This window comes from Giraffa tippelskirchi, chromosome 1 (genome assembly GCF_054371585.1).
Source record: "Giraffa tippelskirchi isolate mGirTip1 chromosome 1, T2T-mGirTip1v1.2.pri, whole genome shotgun sequence".
NCBI classification, from domain to species: domain Eukaryota; kingdom Metazoa; phylum Chordata; class Mammalia; order Artiodactyla; family Giraffidae; genus Giraffa; species Giraffa tippelskirchi.
In genome coordinates, this window is record NC_137275.1 from 112,989,758 (window position 1) to 113,006,929 (window position 17,172).

Here is a 17,172-nt window from a genome sequence, read left to right on the forward strand (position 1 = left end):
TTCTATAATCTCTTGTGTAGCTAAAGCAAGGGAAACATTCTTGGAAAGCTGATTAACATGTTCAGCAGTGTGTACTTGCTGTGTGAGTGAAATAGCTGAAGAAGTAATTGAAGCAATGAGGGCGGCTATGCCTAAAACTAATAGACCCACAAACCTCTTTTGCCTAGTCAATAGGCTCTTAACTTGCTGTAGAGCCAAGAGGCCATAATTATCATACCATGGAGTAGTGAGGTTTACAGGTACCATAATATAAGGAGGACGCTTTAAAACCATCAACACTCGAACCTGAATAGAGGAGGTTACACAACTGGTCAAAACACGTTGGAGCACTTTGTCAAAAAAAATCAGTCCTATTCTGATAGATAGTGAGGTCTATATAATCTTTGGCTATGAGAAACACATAAGGATTGGGTAAGCAAGCTTGGATATAATAAGCAGAGGGCCCTCGTGGTCGGTGGAGAATAACAGGGGCAGTGGCTGCGATCGCTTTCCAAAGATCAGGCTGCCAGTAGGTGTTTCCTCCATGGACCAGAGATAACATAGGAGGTACAAATCCATTTTGATGCCATCTACTTCTTCTCAAAGTTGCGGAATCAGAGAATCATTCCAATTAAGGAACCTAGCTGAGTAATTAAAGTATTTTCTAAAATCTCGACTGGGGTCTGGGTTACTCCATTCATTAATCTCAAAAAGCTCTCCAGGGATTTTTAGATCTATCCAAGAATCATAAACACATTTTCTCCAGAGGGGGAATCCAGATCTAAAATCCATATTTTCCCAATCTTTTTCTGTAGGTGAATTTTCTGGTGCAGCCTCGATAGGAGACTTGCCATAAAGTGGATATTTGGGTGGATGTGCAATAGGCATCTTATGAGAAGGGTCCAAGTCTCCTGGTAATCTTAACAATATAGACCAGGCATGCCTTTTATCGGGCTCTCTGGTCTTTCTGGTCTTTACAGGAGTGTCAGTTACAAGCCCTCTTTTAGATGTAGGGATACATCCATCTTTGTTAGGAGCCCGTGGGAAGCGATATCCACTAACAGGCTTAGACTCATTTGGGAAAATGAAGCATATAGGATGAAAGGCTGAAAGACCATAAAAAGTAAAATTTGTATTCATCCTAAACTCATTGTAAGGGTAAGGGCTGCGAGACCCACGCATTAGCTCGGGCACAGTGGTAGACACCGGAACCTGGACACTGTCTGTCCCAGGCGACTACTTGAAAGAGAGGAGGGTCTGGGAAATACGGCCGATAAGAATCCCCTGCTGAACAAACCGGTTTTACCTGACAGGCAAGCAATGTAAGCATAACAACAACAACAAAAAGATGCCCGGGAGTTGTGGCGGCTCCCCGCTCGGCCACCAGCCCGTGAGGGTCTCCAGTCAACCTCCTAACTCGGCCCCAGGTAGGAAGATCAGCGGCTCTGGTTGAAGCACCAGGGGGAGGATGTCTGCGCGGCACAGATGTAGGTCGCGGTCTGGGGCAAATGGGTCCTGGAGCGTCGCTCAGAGTGAGATTCTGAAACTGCTGACAGGGCGGTGCATATTCTTTTGAAAGAGGTTGCGGTTTTTCGAAAAGAAAGTAGGGAGGGGGTGGGGGCTGCTTCTCCAGTGGCGGCGGAAGATGGACTCGAGCAGCTTCAGCTCCTGCCTCAGGCAGGGTCCCGGCCCCGGCTCCCCCTCCACGGGCCGCCCCTGCGGCTGCGGCTGCGGCTGCGGCTGCGGCTGCGGCTGCGGCTGCTGCATTTTCCGTTCCGCTCCGCTCCGGGGCGGCGGGCCGGGAGCTTCCAGCCTCCGCTCCGCGCTCTGCCGCCGCCGCCGCCTGCACTTCCTGATGAAAAGAACTCGAAGAGAGGGGTATATGGGCTTTGGATGAGGTTTAGGAGTATGGGGAACTGGTGCTGAGGGTCTAATGGTTTCAATGGTCTTAACTGGATAAGCCCAAAAGTCATCGTTCTTATGATAGACAGCAGCTGTTTCCTCCAGATCCTCCTTATTCTGCCACCGCCGCCGCCAAGTCGCTTCAGTCGTGTCCGACTCTGTGCGACCCCATAGACGGCAGCCCATCAGGCGCCCCCGTCCCTGGGATTCTCCAGGCAACAACACCGGAGTGGGTTGCCATTTCCTTCGCCAATGCATGAAAGTGAAAAGGGAAAGGGAAGTCGCTCAGTCAAGTCCGATTCTGTGCGACCCCATAGACGGCAGCGCACCAGGCTTCTCCGTCCATGGGATTTTCCAGGCAAGAGTACTGGAGTGGGGTGCCATTGCCTTATTCTGAGGGGACAGTTAATCATCATCATCTAAAATATTACCTGCCAATTGTTTTTTAGCAACCTTGATCCCCCTCTTTGTTAACATGTTTTATAATGTCAGTGATTAGCTGTCTCTCCTTTGACTCACTGTGTCCCTTTATGAGTCCTATAGGAGGGCCTTTTTAACTTCTCAAGTTCTGTAAAGATAACTGTCTCTCCTATGACTGACTGTGTCCCAGTACAAGTCCTATAGGAGGGCCTTTTTAACTTCTCAAGTTCTGTAAAGATAACTGTCTCTCCTATGACTGACTGTGTCCCAGTACAAGTTCTATAGGAGGGCCTTTTTAACTTCTCAAGTTCTGTAAAGATAACTGTCTCTCCTATGACTGACTGTGTCCCAGTACAAGTCCTATAGGAAGGCCTTTTTAACTTCTCAAGTTCTGTCAAGATAAAGCAGTAGTTTCAGAATGGCTCCCAACAAGTGGGTGCCATTATTTCTGGATTGAGGTGTTAAGCGTATGGAATTACTTCTGTTCTTACATGACTTCCTTCCTTCCACTGTCAGCTTCACTGGGCTGAATTATTCTTACTATGATTTGAAAAGGGTATCTAGGTGGTAACTTCTTCTTTTGCCTTTTCTTTCAGTTTATAGTTCGCTGGGTTTAAAACTTTGAATCCTCAATTGTTTCCTCTGAAGTCTGGAAAGACTGATCAAATGCCTTCTAAAATTTAATTTTATGGAGAATTCGGATCCCAATTTGATTATGTCCCTTGTAAGCAACTGGAATATATATAAATGTTGTCCCTTAAGTGCTGACCTTGATATTTTTCATTAGTATTCCCTGAGACAAGATAGTTCTTCTTTATCACATCACAAGGATGTGATTCTTACACTGCCTGAATTTTTTATGATGCATTTTTCTCTATTTTTTCATTATTTTTTTATTATGTTTATTATTTTATTTTTATTTTATATAGTGATATATTATTTTGCTATGGTTATGTATTTATTATGATTATATTATTTATTCCTGTTTTATTTTATTATTTTGTTATTTTTTTATTATTGTTTTTCTTCCATAGTTATGCTCTCTCCTAGGGGTGTATACATTAAATATAATGTCCTAAATTATGTCTCTATATCTTATTGTTTCTTCTGTAATTCAAAATCTCAACCCTATGTCTTTTTTCTGTTTATTCTGAAAGACCCTGGACAGAGTTACCAAATAGCAATAATCTTCTTACAATCCTCATTAACTGGCATCAGTCAAATGAAATGCTTCCAAGATCTTTTAAGCTATGAAACCTAGTCTTTCTGGTAATTTCAGTGACAATCTTTATTTACTTATAGAACAGTAGTAACCCATTGCCTTTTATTCATCCAGACAGAATGTTACTTCAGATTTCCTCGTTGTATCGTATCAAATGCGAGCTTCCTAGAAATGGCACCAAAGCACTCCCAACAATACAGCAGATTGAATAGAAGGGGAAGTTCTACCTTGACAGTCTTAAGAGCCTCTTGGGGTGGGGGGAAGGCTGGATATTTATGAATTCGGAGGGCTGGCTTAAGGGTATCATTTGACAAGGGGGGCGGGCCTGACTGGGACTGAGCAGGTTCATGAGCTAAGAGTTCAGGCTGGGAGGACACACGGAGAGGAGGATTCCACGGTGAAGGGGTTCATTTTCTGTTACTTCTGTAACAAAGTATCAGAAAGGTGGAGACAATACCAATGTATCCTCTGACAGCTCTGAAGTCGGGAATCTCAAATCAGTCTCATCAGGCTGCTGTGCCCAGGGCTGGGTCCTCCTGGAGCCTCCGGCAAGGGGGTCTCCTTGCCCTGTCAGCAGCTAGAAGTCGCCCACCTCCCTGCACAAGTGCCCTTCCTTCATCCTCACAGCCAGCATCGCGGCAGCTTGCTGTCAGCTTCACGTCACCTGCTGCAGTCAAATCTCCCTCTCCCTCAGTAGCTAGGACTATATTTAGGGCCCCCCAGATAATCCAGGATACTCTCCACCTCGAACCCCTTCACTTAATCACACCTACAAACATGGAGCATCTTAGATTCCTGGGATTAGGAATTGAATATTTTGAGGCTTCAAGAGAAAGCAGTCATTTGATGCCATCAATTCATTCTGAAGAGGGTAGGTTTTATAGTGTTCTACTACATATTATTAAGATAATGTTCACAGTACCTGTTATTCAGATAAAGTTATCCTCAGTTACATCTTCCTTCACAACTGTTTCCTCCAAATATAAAGTCCTGTGAGGGAAGACACCCTTGGACCACAATCATTAGAGACCGTGTGGTTGAATCCAGGTTCCTCCATCCTTTTCTTAAACTCCTTAACATCCATCTACTAAGTTGTAAAGATCTTACAGAAATTAATTTAGTAATTGGTTCATAGTCATAAACACTTCTGCATCAATTTGAAACTGTAACTCAGCCTATCTTAATATCAGGGAAGATCCCTTCAAGGAGAGCATGGCGACCCACTCCAGCATTCTTCCCTGGAAAATCCCATGAACAGAGGAGACTGGCGGGTTACAGTTCTTAGTGTCACAGAGTCAGACACAACTGAAATGACAGCACATCTTAATATCAGGAGCTGTGGTAGTCATCAGATCACCAAGCTTTATTTTTATTACATGATAGATGCACATTTCCTTGGGCTTCCCAGGTGGGTTCAGTGGTCAGTTCTGATGAGGTGGATGAACCTAGAACCTATTATACAGAGTGAAGTGAGTCAGAAAGAGAAAGACAAATATCGTATTCTAATGCACATATACGGAATATAGAAAATGGTACTGAAGAATTTATTTACAGGGCAGCAATGGAGAAACAGACATAGAGAATAGACTTATGGACTTGGGGAGAGGGGAGGAGAGGGTGAGATGTATGGAAAGAGTAACATGCAAACATGGAAACTACCATATGTAAAATAGACAGCCAACGGGAATTTGCTGTATGTCACAGGAAACTCAAACAGGGGCTCTGTAGGAAACTAGAGGGGTGGGATGGGAGGGAGGTTCAAGAGGGAGGGGATATATATACCTATGACTGATTCATGTTGAGGTTTGACAGAAAACAATAAAATTCTGTAAAGCAATTATCCTTCAAAAAAAGAAAAAAAAAAGAATCCACCTGCCAATGCAGGAGATACAGGAGACTCGGGTTCAATTCCTGGGTTGGGAGGATCCTCCAGAGGAGGAAGGCAACCCACTCCAGTATTCTTGCCTGGAGAATCCCATGGGCAGAGGAGCCTGGCAGGCTACAGTCAGGTCGCAAAAAAGTCAGACACGACTGAGTGACTAACGCTTTTTGTGAGGTTAACTATTAGACATTCTGTTCCTAAATGCACTTCAGTGGCCCAGACACTGGATCTATTTTTGGCTGTCTTTCTCTAATTTCGTCAACCCTTCCTTTACACATACACACACACACACACACACACACACACACACACACGCCCCTTTCTTCTTCTATTAGAACTGGCTTAAGGGTAAGAATTTAGGCTTTTAGAGTTTTGGTTTTACCCAGAGGAACCTTTGCAAACAGGGACATTTTCCCTGGCCAAAAAAAAAAAAAAAGGAATAAGGGGCCGCAACAGTACATGTTATTTTATTTTACATCAACTCCAGCTCTAATGGAAAAAGCACCAGCCAGGAAGCTAAATTTGGAGCTGAGTGTGGGCTTCCTGACACACCACTCACTCGGCCCCAGCGCCTCCTCACCTGTGAAATAAACTTGACAGCCCAACCTCACGAAACGGCTGCGGCGATTGCACAGGAAGCCCGGGTGAAGGCACCCGGAGCATAGCCCACTTGTGTGGACAGTGGATTCTGAAGCTGCAGGATGCATGCAGATGCCTTTGGGTCCATACATTTTTCTAATTAGCATTTTACAAACATCCTCAGGGTCCACTTCCTGAAAAAGGTGCTGCCCTAAATGCTCTGAAAAGCAGGAAGTGTCACTGCCCTACAGAAACTGAAAATTTGGAGGAAAAGGTAAATGCAAAAAATGCAAGGCCACGTTTAATGAGCAAAGGGAGCCACAGGTGTTACACGATAAAATCAGGGAAGACTCCACAGAACAGGTGCAATCTGAGCTGACTCCAGAGTCTGGGAGGAAAGAGTGTAATTCTGGGTCACCTCCATTCTCATGACTTGTTGTGTCTCTTCCTAAACTGATGCCTGGAAATCCAAATATTATTCCTTTATTCATGAAAATGTTCAATCTCTAACCTTGCATGATCAGTCACATTCAGGTCCATCCTCAACGAAACGCAGGAAGCCCAGTTAAGGAGACTTCGTGCTCTGGGAACCCCGAGAGAGCTGAAGGAACACTTCCCTCTGTGCTGCGGTGCTCCGGCAGCATGCCCTACAGCTGCGGCCCACTGATCCAGCTTCTATGTCTGCTTCCGTCCCTCTGAGTGTCTGGGAGGTGGCTGCGGTCCTGCACAGCACTGCAGGGGTGGCTTTCTGTTGGTATTTTGAAGGAAGGAGGGAATTAGGGTCATTTCCTGATGGGGTACCAACCACTGGCAAGGGATGTCACACGGCTGCACTCTGGAAGGGTGCAGACAATCCTGGGGGGCAGGGGCACGTCAGGAGGGACTCCTGCACACATGGGCTTGGAGCCATCAGATAAATCCTGAGCGGATGCTCCCCAGAGTCACGGAGGAGTCTGGGACTAGGAGCGGGTACGGAGGTGGGCACGGGGCGAGGAGGGGGGGGCTGTGTGTGTGTGTGACAGCAGTGCCCTGGGGCTGGAGCGTGGGGCTGTTGTGTGCGGGAGCTGAGAGGTTCAGGAGAGAGGAAGTCAGACAGGAACCCACCCAGACAATCAGGGATGGTCCGCAGAGCTCTGCTCACGCGCTTGAAACATCTGCACTGGATCACACAGCGGTCTATTCTCAGTCATGGGCAGAGTCGCCGTTAACACTGATTGATGAGCTGAGGTTCACACTCCAGTTCTGCCCAATACACGATGTTCTCCCCCTGGGGTATGAGGACACGCTCTGTTGATGCCCTGCAGCGTCCTCAAGGCCAGTCCCGGGGATGTGTGTGTAAATCTGGTTGTCCCGGGATGTTTCTCTCACGTGACCAGCATCCCCACTCGGCACCAGAGCAGAAAACCAGCATCGGAAACCCGGCTCTGGGCAGGGGGCACTTGAGACAGGACAGATGGTGTGTCTGATGCTGGAGAGGGCCTCTCTGGCTGTGGGGACAGCTCTCTGGGTGTGGGGAGGCTGGGGGAGGGAGGAGCATCAAGGAAGCAGGAGCAGGGGCTGAGATAAGGAGAGGAGAGGAAGGTGTTGCAGGGAGCAGATGGACTGAAGGACACGCTCCTGGAAGGTGGGAGAGAGTGGGTTAATCAACCCCATGGAGCTGTTTGTCTCCAAGCCACTGAAATCGTTCAGGACGTTCTTGCAGACAGGAGTGACAGGTAAGTGGGTGCAGGGTGTTCAGAACTGAGTCAATGGAGACCAGGGATCAGTGCCCCAAAGGTGACAATATGCCCGTGAATGAAGGCCCAGGACTCCTGGAGGGTTTCCTCACAGGGCTCCAAAAATCCTCAGTTCCTTGGAGATCTAAGGACCCCAATGACACTGAAACTACGCTGAGTCCTTCACTGAAACCCACCTGGCAGGCACCAGTCAGTCCAGCTGACATCTCAAAGTTGAAACTCTTGAGGTTCCCAGCTGGTTAGTGTGCGGGTGACGAAAAAGGCAGAGGAGAGAAAGGACTTACGAGTGGGTGCTGAGTAAGGAGGAACATGGGTTTACGGACCTTGGCCCCTAGGTCAGCTATGAAGAGATGAAATACGCACTGATCCATGCGCCTATTGATATGAGATGATTTAAGATTTTTTATCAACTTCATGAGCAATCTGTGAATTTTCCAGTCTGTATTCAGTTCCAGATAGTAATTCTGAAATTTTTCTGTCAGTTACAGAAATCCATTCATTATTCACTCAGGGGAGTAGCTTCTGGAAACAATTTTAAATTTACAAATTGCTCATAACCTTCTGCATAGTGAATTGATGAGGCAGTTTATTCTGTCTTTTTAAAAGGGAATATGTTTCATTCCTCTGTCAAAATCTAAACTCACAAATGAGTAGTAGTGAAGAATATATTCTGCTCACCTTGTGGTAAGAATTCAAGTGGAAATGACAGGCATTAGGACTTATTTTTCCTGTGACACGTGATACTATGTTTAAATCTGTCAATTTTCAAGGCAAAAAAAGTTTTATCATAGATGCATTATTTTTTATGTCACATTGGAAAGTGTCCACTTTTTCAAAATTTTCATTTTGCTCTAAGATGTGAACAAATTAGGAACACATATATAAAAAGGGACTTTGCTTTAAGAGGCATACATGAAAAGTACCTAACATAACAGTCTCTTACTCTTTCAAAAGGTTAAATTACAGTGATTGGGTTAACTTGAAAAAGACCTCGAAAATCAGTAAGTAAAATTACACTTGGTCAGACAAGTGATCTGTATTCATCGAGAACACGCCATCTGCTTCAGTTGAGCTGTGCATTTTACCTGCCAGGGGACTCAGCATGAGACACCCCTACAATCTCTATTGGGCTTCCCAGGTGGTGCGAGTGGCAAAGAACCTGCCAATGCAGGAGATATTAGGGATGCGGGTTCGATCCCTGGGTTGGGAAGATCCCCTGGAGGAGGGCATGGCAACCCACTCCAGTATTCTTGCCTGGAGAACCGCATGGACAGAGGAGTCTGGTGGGCTACAGTCCATGGGGTCACAAAGTCAGACGTGCCTGAAGCAAGTAAACAACAACAACAACTAAGAGAGCAGGTCTCAAGTGTCCTCATCAGAAGAAAGCCAGACTACGTGAGGTGGCAGATGTGCCAACTAACAGTACTGAGGGGAGCCCTTCACAGTACACACAGGCATCATATCACATTGTGCACAATGCTGCATGTCAATTACATCTCAATGAAACAAGGAAATACAACCATTAAAAGACGAGGTCAGCATTCCAAGGAGCCCTAAGTAGGTACCTTACATGGAACAATGTGGCTGACTCCAGCTTAACTGAAACATAATAACTGATATGAAATGAATATAATGATTTAATATCCTATATAAACGGGCATGAATGACAAGAGCTCACCAGAAAACTGTTGTCTGAATTACTGACCATTCACAATTTTTTTTTTTTTTTACTTTTAGTGTTGAATTTACTTCTAAAACATTTTTAGTGTTTTATTCTAAGACCAATAGATAAGGAGAGAACTTTAAGTGTCAAAAGAGAGGAGAATTGTAAAAAGAAAGAAAGAATTTTTGCATTATATTGTAAAAATACATTGTATTAGTAGTCTGTGTGAGGATTTAAAAAAAACTATGAAGAAAAAACTGGATTTTTATTTCACATGCAAATTTTGTCTAATAAATCACTATAGACAGTTCAAGAGGAGAAGGGGGTGACAGAAGGTGAGATGGTTGGATGGCATCACTGACTCAATGGACGTGAGTTTGAGCAAAATCCAGGAGATAGTGGAGGACAGGGAAGCCTGGCGTGCTGCAGTCCATGGGGTCACAAAGAGTCAGACACAACTTAGAGAGTGAACAACAACTTTCCTTATGTATTACTTTTAGAGCTTTGTGTGTGTGTCTTTTTTTTTTTTTGCAAAATATATGAATAGTTTCATTTTATAGCACTTACTCCAGTAGGAATCCTAGAGGACCCTAGTCCACCCAGGAATGAAATGCTCTGATTTGTGATGGACATTTGCACATTCAGGGATGAGATTGCCTAGGTCACTTACACGTATGTAAAAATATGTCTCATTGTTTCCAAATACATTTTCTCTTTTATACTTTTAAGACAGGGACAAATTGGGAGATTGGGACTGACACATGTATACTACCATGTATAAAACAGATAGCTAGTGGGAAGCTTCTGTAAAGCACAGAGAACTCAGCTTGGTGCTCTGTGATGACCTAGAGGGGTGGGATGGAGGGCTGGGAAGGAAGTTCAAGAGCTGATTTACTTCTTTGTACAACAAAAACTAACGAAACATTGTAAAGCAATTACACTCCAATGAATTCAAAAATAAATAAATAAGACAGTCCTTTGTCTGAGAGCTTGCAGCAAGACCAAGGTCACCAGGCAATGAATGGTACCATCACCTAAGACCTGTCCAACAAGCCTTCTAACTCCTACGACAGGGAAACATGCCCCCAAAAGCCTTTAATTTTCCCAATGAAAAAACTGAGAAAAGCAACCTTCACTTTCACTTTATCAGAAGTGAACTGGACACTGGCTTGCAGACACACACATGGGCATCCTAAGATCCTAAACTATTGTCCGTATTTTAATCACACATCTGTCCATCTAGGATTTAAAAAGAATGTTTCACGGACACATTTGTGCCTCTGAGTATAAAAACTTATTAATATCAGTCAAGTGGAACACAAATTGAATTTAATTCTTAGCTTGAACACAAATGAACAGTGCTCTTACTCCCCCCAAAATCTTTTTTTTTTTTTCTTACACTTTCAGACCCGATGCTGTGAATAATATTTTGAAATCAACCTCGTGGGTTTAGCCCAGATAATTAAACTGCTAGTTGCTCAGCTATAGTCTCTAGATTAGTGGAAGAAGGCAGACGTTTTAACAAGGACTTCTTTTTGTACATATAGCGAGGCATTATTACGTTTGCTTCATAAATGAATTTTGATCGGTACCCAGTTGTAGGTACTATGATTAGATTGAGCAGGAGTAACACGATATTGAGTAGAATCCCAATCCCAATCAAAAGGGAATCATTTCTTAACAAGTATATAGTTAGCAATTAATACAGGTTACGGAAGGTAAAGTCTTATTAGCATGTCCTTGTAAAATGTCCATTCCAAGTTTCAAGTTTTTAGGTGTTTGTAACAAGTTTCCAGTGTCTCTTAGTTTAGGCCCAACCTGTTTATTGATTTGAAGGCGAGGTGGGGAGATTTTTCTGTTAAGGTACTCAAGAAGTCCTTTGTCATGGTAATGAATTCTTTCCCTAATTCTTTCCCTAAGGTTTTTGTAGTGTAACCATGGTTTACAATTCAAGCAAAGTCCTGAAAGTCTTTTATGGGAGGCAGGGCGAAAGCCCAAGTTTGTCGGAATTCTGGTGGTCCCATACACAAAGGAAGGACTTCATGACCTAGAGAAATGTTAATTAGTTTTTTCTTCTACTTCTAGGGAGAAGGCATATGTATAGAGTCGTCAGTAGAAACAATCGATCTTCTCTCTGGCCATTGTATCACCTGTAGTAAGAAAGGGGGTTGGGTGTGAATGATTAATTTGCCTTGGGCGAAGGGGTGGCACAAGCGACCAAGCTAAGCATGGCTAGGAAAATGCTTTCTGGATTCTGCTGCATTCCCTGTTGAAAGACCAAATTTTCAGCTGGATTAGTAAGGGTTTTTATTTGTCCCCAAGTGGGGAGGTTATAAGGTTGATGTCACCGAGGGCGGCGCTTCCTGGTGATCTTTAGAGCTGACATGGCCTGTATTGGAACTTCTTCCTCCTGGGGTTTTTGTTGTTTCGTCTCTGTTTTGAAGGCTGGGGTCCCCCTTGAGTCGAATTTTCCAAAGAGGAAGCTATGTGAGTTCGTTGGATCCATCGGCTTCAATAAGCTTTCCGGGGTCACCCTGTCTGACCTGCCATATTGCAAACCCCTGTCTTGGCACACCAATTGTTATGGCCCTTTAAATGGGCCGAAACTTGGGGGTACAGAGTCGACCGATAAGAAAGTAAAAGAAGGAAGAAAAGAGGCTGAGCAGCCTGAAGGGGACAGAGAGAGAGAGAGAGAGAGAGAGAGAAAGACACTGAGACCAGTGTTCTTTGTGGAACAAAGGCCCAAAAATCTTTTCATTAATCTTTTGGCAGTGGCATATGCATGTTTCTTAAGACTAGAAACCAGGCTCATCGATTAATTAATTTTGTGCTCTTAGACCGTGGGCCCCAGAATGCTGTGTGTTCAGCAGAATTGCTCTGTGAAACTGCCTGCTCAAGGGCCCAGAGACCCGTCGCCATAGGAAGGCTCCCTCCCCATCATTTCTGGGCAAACTCACAACACACAGGGGGAGCTCCCCTTCCCAGCACACCTGAACTGGCGGCTCCTGCTCTGCCTGTGATCCTACCCAGCCCAGTGGGGCTGGCTCAGGCTCAAATAAGAGATGCAGAATCATTCTACTATTGGCACAGGACAGAGTGTGTCGGAAGCTCATGTCTTCCTCTGCACCTGCAAGTTTCTGCCAAAAACCCTCCACTCTACCTGCAGCATCTAGATTTTTGTGAATTTCGATACTAGATTCAATATTTCAATTTTCTATAATATGACTTTCAGTTCAGTTCAGTTCAGTCACTCAGTCGTGTCCGACTCTTTGCGACCCCATGAACTGCAGCACGCCAGGCCCCTCTGTCCATCACCAACTCCCGGAGTCTACCCAAACCCATGTCCATCGAGTCAGTGATGCCATTCAACCATCTCATCCTCTGTCATCCCCTTCTCCTCCTGCCCCCAATCCTACCCAGCATTGGGGTCTTTTCCAATGAGTCAACTCTTCACATCAGGTGGCCAAAGCATTGGAGTTTCAGCTTCAACATCAGTCCTTCCAATGAACACCCAGGATTGATCTCCTTTAAGATGGATTGATTGGATCTCCTTGCAGTCCAAGGGACTCTCAAGAGTCTTCTCCAACACCACAGTTCAAATGCATCAATTCTGCGGCGCTCAGCTTTCTTCACCGTCCAACTCTCACATCCATACATGACCACTGGAAAAACCATAGCCTTGACTAGATGGACTTTTGTTGGCAAAGTAATATCTCTGCTTTTAAACATGCTATCTAAGTTGGCCATAACCTTCCTTCCAAGGAGTAAGCGTCTTTTAATTTCATGGCTGCAGTCACCATCAGCAGTGATTTTGGAGTCCAAAAAAATAAAGTCTGACACTGTTTCCCCATCTATTTCCCATGAAGTGATGGAACCAGATGCCATGATCTTCGTTTTCTGAACGTTGAGCTTTAAGCCAACTTTTTCACTCTCCTCTTTCACTTTCATCAAGAGGCTCTTTAGTTCTTCTTCACTGACTTTAGGGCTCCTGAATTTTTTTTTTTAAGCTGTGGTGGTAACTGCCACTTCTAACTCATTGTTTATTTTTTATTGGGGTATAGTTGCTTTCCAGTGTTGTATTAGTCTCTTCTGTACAGTGACGTGAATCAGCCACATGTCTACATATACCCCCTCCCTCTGGGACCTCCCTCCCCCACCCATCTCACCTCTCTAGGTCATCACAGAGCATCGAGCTGAGCTCCCTGTGCTACGCAGCAGTTTTCCACTGGCTATCTGTTTTACACATGCTACTTAAAGCTCCAATACTTTGGCCACCTGATGTGAAGAGTTGGCTAACTCATTGGAAAAGACTCTGATGCTGGAAAAGATTGAAAGCAAAAGGAGAAGACAGCAGCAGAGAATGAGATGGTTGGATGGCATCACCGATTCAATGGACATGAACTTGGGCAAACGCCAGAAGATGGTGGACAAGGAGGCCTGACGTGCTACAGTCCATTGGGGTCACAAAGAGGCAGACACGACTTAGTCAGTGAACAACAAACAACAATTTATACATGTCAGTGCTACTCTCTCAGCTTGTCCCCCTTCCCCTCACCCCCATGTCCACAAGTCTATCCTCTACATCTGTGTCTCTATTTCTGCTCTGGAAATACGTACATCTGTATCATTTTTCTAGATTCCACATATATGTGTTAATATACAGTATTTATTTTTCTCTTTCTGGCTTAGACCTAAATATAAGACCGGACACTATAAAACCATTAGAGAAAAACCTAGGAAAAACATGCTTTGACATAAACCACAGCAATATTTTTTTAGTCCCACCTCCTAGAGAAATGAAAAGCAAAAATAAACAAACAGGACCTAGGTAAACTTAAAAGCTTTTGCACAGCAAAGGAAATCATAAACAAGAGGGAAGGACATCAGTCAGAATGGGAGAAAATATTTGCAAATGAAACAACAGACAAAGCTTTAATTTGTAACTCATTTAAATGGTGGGGAAGGCAATGGCACCCACTCCAGTACCCTTGCCTGGAAAATCCCATGGATGGAGGAGCCTGGTAGGCTGCAGTCCATGGGGTCACGAAGAGTCGGACATGACTGAGCAACCTCCCTTTCACTTTTCACTTTCATGCATTGGAGAAGGAAATGGCAACCCACTCCAGTGTTCCTGCGTGGAGAATCCCAGGGACAGGGGAGCCTGGTGGGCTGCCGTCTATGAGTCGCACGGAGTCAGACACAACTGAAGCGGCTTAGCAGCAGCAGCAACAGCACTTAAATGGGATGAAGATCCATAACAGGGTTCTCTTTTCAGTTTCTAAGAAGTCTCCAATTCCTAAGAAAATGCTTCCTGTTTACTAAAAAGACATGTATTTATTTGATTCTTACACGTTTCTACTATCAGTTCTAGTTTCTCAGTTTCTAGATCCCAATACAGCAGAGAACAGGGGATTAAAAAGAACACAACTAAGTCGCTGCAACTGACATACAATGAACATATCTGTTTAAAATACCTGTGTGTGTCTTAGAGTAACTCAAACATATAGAATGTACTTTTGTTTTTATTTATATGAAAAACATGCTGAAGTCTCTGGTGAGAATTACTCAACTCCTCTCTCTCTGACCCTCCCCACCAGGTTCAGGGTACCATCTTCCCAGCTCCGAATTTCAACCCCGTGCTGGATGCTGAGTTGCTGGGAGGTGCACTCCAGGGATTCGGTAAGCCTGGGGATGCCTAGCTCCCTTGGGGTCATTTTTTCTGTGTTTTTATCTTGTTTTATGACTGTGTGTGCATACTCATTCAGTTGTGTCTAACTCTGCAACCCCATGGACTGTAGCCCACAAGGCTCCTCTGTCCATGGATCCTCCAGGCAAGAATACTGGAGTGGGTTGCCATTCCTTCTCCAGGGGATCTTCCCAACTCAGGGATTGAACTCGGCTCTCCTGCACTGCAGGCAGATTCTTTATCATCTGAGCCACCAGGGAAGCCCTACAGAAGGCAAACACAGATTCAAACAAAGAGCTGGGCAAAGAAGTAGAATAAAAAAATAGAAAAGATGAACAGAATTGCCTCTCACCATTGCACATCTGATCGATATGTTTTTGCCTTAAATTCTTAAGTGTCTCACCACTACTACTACATGAAATTCTTCAGTCAAAAACATTATCTGGGATAAGCATCCTTTCTCACCATGTCTGTTTTCTAGCCTGTTTCCTTTGTGACCTCCATATCCGGCTAAACCAGCCCTCTTCCTGCTGTTTTTGGGGGGCAGCTCCTCTACATCCTGCAAACTGGCCCATCACCCCCCAACGGCTCCCCCCACCCCACCTGGAAGGTTGTTTTCTTCTCCCATCCACTTGGCATTCAAATTCTCACCTTTCAGGAACCCCCTCAAGTGAAACTTCCTCTTTGAATCCTTCTTTGTCCTCCATACTTGTCAGGCCAGACACCTCCTTCTGCATGGTCCTGCCCCGACCCCCTCCACCCAGCCTGTCCACCTCTGTCAACTGCAGACCAGTCTGTGAGCTCCCAGGATGGGGAGGCTGGGTCGCCTGCCTTAGAAGTGGATGTCCAATGAACAAAGAAGAGTTTAGGAAAGAAATGTAGAGAGAAGGGGGAAGTTGTTGAGTTTTGTTTTTGTTTTTTTTTTAAAGATTTAATCTTTAAGATTCAACACAGAGCTGTGAGACGTCAACCTGTGCTAAGGAGACTGCTGGTGAGCAGGGAGATAAACACTGACATCAGAACATTTGCACCAAACATACAAAGCCTTTCAGGAGAAAGCGAACTGTCAGCCTGGAAGACAAGGCTGCCTTTATGAAAGCGATACTATGTGTATGTGTGTGTGTCTGTGTGTCTGTGTTTGCGTGTGTGTGTCCACTAGCAGGACCCCAGAGGAAATCAATAAAGAACTTGAATATGCTCTGAAGTCCATTTTAAGAATCTGCACTGCTTCCATGCCTTTTGAAATATCAATCATCACTAGAAAAATCGAAGGGCAGGGTGATAGCAAGTTATGGATGAACTCTTCCTTCTGGAGAATATTTTGCTTTAACACTATAGATCAGAGCAATTTACTCATTGAAAAAAAAAGTTTTTTTCTTTGCACCAGTTTCAGTTTTCTTGTCATTGCAATTTTAGGGTCAAAATTCAGATTCACTTCGACCCTTGCAACTTTTTGCTTGTCAGTGTTTTAGCCGAAGGATTCCAGGAGGTTCTGCATGTGACAGCACAGGCATGCTTCAGTGTGACAGAGCAAGGACACAGGTCAACATGCTTGGAAAATCTAGCCATCTTGATGCTCCTGGCAAAGTTCAACCAAAAATGACAACTGCGAGTGTTCTCCTTGGCTACTGTGGGTTCTTTCCAGCTTTGCTGAGACATAACTGACATACAACAGTGTATGTCCAAGGTGTATGTACACATGATGATTTGACATGCATGTCGCTAAATGTTTAACCCAGTAAGGTTAGCTTACACATCCTTCTCATCGCATAATTACCATTTTTGTTATTATGCTGAGAACATTCACTGATTACTCTCTGAGCAGCTTTCAACTATGCAATGCAGAACTGTTAACTGTAGTCTTTTCCTTTGCAGAAGCTTTTGAGTTTGATGTAATCCTACCTGTTGATTTTTGACTTGGCTCTGTGTTTGATTAATACTTAGAAAAATCAGAAAGCAAAAATAGGGTCTGATGCAAATGAAAGGGAGTTATTTTAATAAAACTTGTCTTACAGTGTATAACAGTTCACCAAGGAAAAGCAGTACCTCCCAGGTAATGGTCTCTAACAGTCCACTTGCCAAGTCCCAACTGTGGCCAGCTGC

General features: G+C 44.4%; 1 protein-coding gene across 1 annotated transcript in view; it reads left to right on the top strand.

Annotated features, from left to right (window-relative positions):
- Window positions 1-1,487: 1,487 nt before the first annotated feature.
- Window positions 1,488-17,172, top strand: part of LOC145515805 (annexin A10) — a 53,166-nt gene continuing 37,481 nt past the window's right edge. The window contains exons 1-3 of the mRNA XM_081517161.1: window positions 1,488-1,511; window positions 1,561-1,857; window positions 14,981-15,062. Coding sequence (XP_081373287.1) covers window positions 1,488-1,511; window positions 1,561-1,857; window positions 14,981-15,062 — 403 coding nt within the window. The remainder of the gene's footprint in view (window positions 1,512-1,560; window positions 1,858-14,980; window positions 15,063-17,172) is intronic.